Raw genomic sequence first — 5,014 nt, forward strand, 5'->3', positions numbered from 1 at the left:
TATACTCATTTTAAGTAGACTGGGAAACTCACCAAAACACGCCCCGTAGGGTAGTTTCCGTCTTTCCTTTGCTCGGTTATTCTTCATGTCTTGATTGGGTTTCAACACTCATTATACACTACCTCAAATTGGGTTCATTATACCCCGTCTTATGAGTAAAATCTAGCTCGAATGCACGAGGTGTTACAATCAGAATTCTTACAAATCAAGTTGTCGTACTTTTCTTCCATCGCCCGTACGAATAGATTATTATTGATAGGATTAGCCTTGCATCCAAGACTTGAAGTTACCCCTTGATCAATGAAATTATGTGTGCTACCAGTGTCAATAAGCATCTGTAAGGGCTTCTTTTCATGATATCCAATTACTCTAATTGTTTGATAACTTGTTACTCCAGTGAATGCTTGCAAAGATATAGCCATAAGCTCATCCGTTACATCCAGCAAGTCATGTATCATTTCTCCTTCATATGTTGCATTCAACCCTTCATCCTCCACCACATCCACTAAGAATAACTGTTTCTTAGCTTTACAATTATGCCCTGGCACATACTTTTCATCACAGAACAAAAACACAACCCAACAGCTTTTTTCTCATCCATTTTAGTTGTTGGTTAATCTCCCACCAGAACTGAATTTGTTGGGTCTATTGGGATTGGCTTCAAGAGGTTTCTTGAATGTGGAATTTGGTAGGGAAGGTTTTTGAAAGTTTTGTGGTTTGTGGTGACTTGGAGTGGGCAAAAGAGCACCTTGAAATGGCTTAGTTACAGGTTTCAAACCCCAAGCCTTGGCTTGAGCTTCAAACATCTCTTCTTGTAATCTTGCAATCTTATAAGCTTGCATAAGTGTTCTTGGTAATTAAATCTTAACTGCTTTGCTCAAATTCACAATTGTCAAGAGGCTATCAAACTCGGCCTGGTACTCCCTAACACTACCAGTTTGAGTTAAATTCTTCAAGGATTCCATATGATCTTCAAACTCCTCACCAAATCTTTCATTTAATGCTAGCACATACTTAGTACAAGTTGGATCTAAGACTGAATTTCTACCCTTTATGTACGATCTATGCCAAGCTATGAACTCTCCTTCCAGATGAATGGAATTTACCTTAACCCTTTGATCAAAAGGTACTTCATCCACAGCAAAAAATTGATCTATTTTGTACAGCCAAGTTCTCAAGTCATGGCCAGAAAATTTTGGAAATTCCAACCTAGAATATCTTGTAAAGAAATTACCATTATGTGTAGGAGTATGATTAGCGTGATTTTCCTTTCTCATCTCTGGCAAAACTTCAACAAAGCAGTCCCTACCAATTGATGAAGATTCGGCCTTTCTAACTTCTTGTTCCTTTCTTCCCATTCAACTGATTGATAGTTGTTCTTAATTCCATCATCTCCTTATCAACCATAAGATTGCGATCATTCATGTTATTCATACCATTCATCAATTTCTGTAATTGATTTTGAATCTGTGTCAGTTTATCCTCCATTTCCTTAACTGGTCGATCTTGATTTTTGCTTTTAGTAAAAATTTCGCCGCTTCTGGTCATTATTCTACTGCCGAGAATCAGTAGCTCTGATACCAATTAATATACAATCAAATTGAAATGTATAGTTGTTAATCCAGGAGTGAACTCGAGGAAGATGATGGCTAGGTCAGGGAAGTAATCCGAGATTATAGCTAAGTAAGAATGATATAGAAGAGAGAGAAGAAGCTTTTATTATCACAATCAATGTCTGTTAATTCTCAATTACAATGGGTATTTATACAATTAACATAACTGTCCAGCTCAACTCTAACTAATCCTGTGAACAGTGCAACTAATTTCTAGAACCCAACTGCTCTAACTAACTTTGGTAATCTGTATCTAACTCTGGGAAATATCTAACTAACTCTTTAACTACTTCACCCTTTCCTAAACGTGCATCAACCACAACATACCCAATATAATTCCACAAACTGAGGTCTAGAAAAAGTCATATTATATATATTTGGAAATACTTGAAAGAATTTTTTATTTTTTTCAAAAAAAAAAAAACTCTCATTCAACAGATTGATTATAAATTTTTCCAACACGCATAGTTTACTTTGGAACTTCTATGTTCTAATCACAGAAGGTATTTAATTTTTTTTTTTTTTTTTTAATTTGGAGAATGTTAAAAGTACAGGGATAATGAAAATTAATTATCCCTGTATAGAACAACTATTCCTCCTGAACCACAACTTCTCGTTGTCGAGGACGAATCGATCAAATTCATTAACTAGTAATCCTCACATTCATTTCTTTTGTATTTAAGTTAGTTGACCATGTGATATTTCATGGCTGGACTTGTAAGAGGTCCACCGTTATGCTCCAAATTTGGTCAATTCTATAATGTATGACCGTAATTGACAATAAGCTCCGTGAGGAGAAAAAAGAAGAAGGAAACAACAAGGTAATGTCCAAGGAACTAGGACACAATGACCAGTTGGAGAAAGTTTACATATACTATTAGTTATCAAATGTCTTCATTGCATGAGGCTTTCTACGGGAGCCACAGTTGGTGGACAAAGCTCGATAGCCCTGGTGCAGACCACATGAGGCAGAAATATTAGGAGATTTTGGATGGCTATGGTTACCGGTTGAACCCCCAGGGTTAGACCTGGCCTTGGAGGATAATCTCCAGCCACGAGCCCTCTACATAGATGTCGTCAACTATATGATTGCTTGAATTTAATTTTCCGCTGCTGGTCTGAAGGCCTGGGATTATAGAATTTTTTTTGGAAGGTGGCAGAGTTAGTTAGGTTGGCGTTGGAGAGGTTTATTAGAGAGGAAGAAGATATGGTATTCATTGGAAATTTTTGTAAGATGACGATGTGTATCATTTCACCAGAGCTTGAATGATGGTTCTCAAGTGCAAACACTTGATTACCCTTTACTTACTCTCAGATTTTGGCAGTCAATAATGAAAGGTGATATACACCAATCAATAAAGATGTATTAGATGAATTGCCATCAGATTCAGATGATATATTTTTAGAATATGTGTACATATTTTTTTTATATAGTTTTCTTAATAATTTAATGTGATATACAAGTGTCCAGAAACTAGTAAATAAATTAACACAAGAATTCAATTTATATTTGTATTATTTATGTGATTCGACAGGGCCGGTTTTGACTCCATCCATCGGATCTGGTAACATGTCATGAGATTTTTTTTTTCTTCTTTCGTATGATCACATTATTTGAATCTACACTATAATAAACGGTCTTGTCTTGAAAACTTACTAATTGTTTGGTTTGAAGTATAAAAACATTCAATTTTTATATTAAAAAATATATAGTACTTATAACAATTTGCCTTTTGATATAAAATCTTAATAACTAATAGGACATTTGATATTCGATACTAAACCTGCATAATTATGTAAAGTTTAGTATTGAAAACGAAAGGTAATGTTACTATTCCAATATCATTTATTTGGTAGAATGTGAAAAGAATACGAATATTAGCAATACGTGGATAAGACAAAAACTATCATCTCTGCATTTTTATTCGCCGTACATCAGTAGCTGCATTATCATCAGTAGCATAAATAATACCTACATTATAATCTCCACATAACTAGACCATAAACAACCCCTAATTGCTAGTTTGTTAGGAGGTAAGTTATTTATGTGTCAAATAAAGCATAAGTAATACAACGTTTGGTAGCCGGTTAGGAGGTAAGTTATTTACGGCAATATCGAAACCCCAAAACTAATTCATTTATAAGTTCTGATGAAGTCTATATATTATTTTATGCAGGGTAGAAGATTGAATAACTAATATATATGCATAACTACTCTTCATAACTAATCTCTACCTAAAATAAGACATAAATTCTCTCAACTTCAAAAGCACAAGCGCGCACGTTACTGTACATGAATATGGAACCATGGAATCAGTACACGAGGTTTCCTTTCAGTATAAAAATGAACTACAACTCTATTTTTTGAGAATAAATTATCATGGGAACACCATGACCAAAGAAAACTGGAAAGTGATATAAAAAATAAAAATAAAAATGGAGGAGAGTACATTTTGCTCAAGTCCCCAACAGGGCTCTTTGACGAAGTAAAAAGATTTTCATTGTTCGGACTGTCCAAAATATCTCCCAGATATTGTGACCAACATATTAAGCATAATAACTTCATCATCGAGTTTGGCCTTGTCAGCTCTCAAGCTTGCACATTTTCGGAGTAATGACCGTAGAGCGGCACATGTATCGGCATCAACAGGAGTATCAACAGCAACGCACAGAGCAAACAGCCATAAGCAGTCATCCCTTGAAAGAGTAGTCATGCTTTGCAAAGCTGTAATTCGCTTCCTTAACATCGAAACTCGAGCTACAGCATCCATTCGTAAGATAACAGACAAGGTAGGGCTGTTGCCAAATCCTCCGGCAGGAGATGACTTTGGCACGGAATTTTCCAGGACAGGATCATCACCAGCATCAGATAGGCAAGACTCCTCATCTCTTGACATCAAACCATCAAACTTATCCAAAACAATTTTTTCAGGAAGCTGATCTGAAGAGGAGTGTTGTTGATCAACAAAGGTTGCAGAATGCAGCGGACTGGAAGTTCCAACATTAGCTTCCAAACGTGATAAAGCCTGGAAGAAAACACAAATTCCTTCATAAAAAACATTTGTAAAGAGTGTCTGGAGCACTACCTGCTCCAAAACTCCATATAAACAAAGCATTCTCAAAAAAATCACATCCATCATGCAACTTTAAGTTCTGATCATATTTTCAGGGGGGAAGGAGCAGAGCACGTAATAAGCTACTTTGACGTCTGGATGACTCAAGCTATGGCATTTTCCATTTCTAAAAGTACTTCAATATAAATATGCAGAAAATACCTGTCTTAGCTCTGAAAAATCAGCAACGAATGCTTCCTCCCACTCCTTGAGCGGCAACAAGTGCTCTAGACAGCTTGCAATATCAGGAATTTGGGGCATGTAAGATGTCTGTTCTTTGTTTTTTTA

The 5,014-nt window shown here is 35.8% G+C and overlaps 1 protein-coding gene across 1 annotated transcript; it reads right to left on the reverse strand.

Moving 5' to 3' along the window:
• Positions 1 to 3,834: 3,834 nt before the first annotated feature.
• Positions 3,835 to 5,003, reverse strand: LOC132067733 (uncharacterized). The gene is made up of 2 exons (XM_059461037.1): positions 4,889 to 5,003; positions 3,835 to 4,639 (listed from the first exon to the last, which is right to left on the reverse strand). Exons 1-2 carry the CDS (start codon positions 4,985 to 4,987, stop codon positions 4,112 to 4,114), a joined length of 627 nt encoding a protein of 208 aa, XP_059317020.1. The 5' UTR covers positions 4,988 to 5,003; the 3' UTR covers positions 3,835 to 4,111.
• Positions 5,004 to 5,014: the final 11 nt, after the last annotated feature.

This window comes from Lycium ferocissimum, chromosome 1 (assembly GCF_029784015.1).
Source record: "Lycium ferocissimum isolate CSIRO_LF1 chromosome 1, AGI_CSIRO_Lferr_CH_V1, whole genome shotgun sequence".
NCBI lineage: Eukaryota > Viridiplantae > Streptophyta > Magnoliopsida > Solanales > Solanaceae > Lycium > Lycium ferocissimum.

Excerpts from the sequence above, each read along its gene's own strand:
- LOC132067733 (XM_059461037.1), bottom strand. The coding sequence starts at position 4,987 with ATGCCCCAAATTCCTGATATTGCAAGCTGTCTAGAGCACTTGTTGCCG. Across the intron at positions 4,640-4,888 it reads ATTTTTCAGAGCTAAGACAG|GCTTTATCACGTTTGGAAGC; the intron begins GTATTTTCTGCA and ends GTTTTCTTCCAG.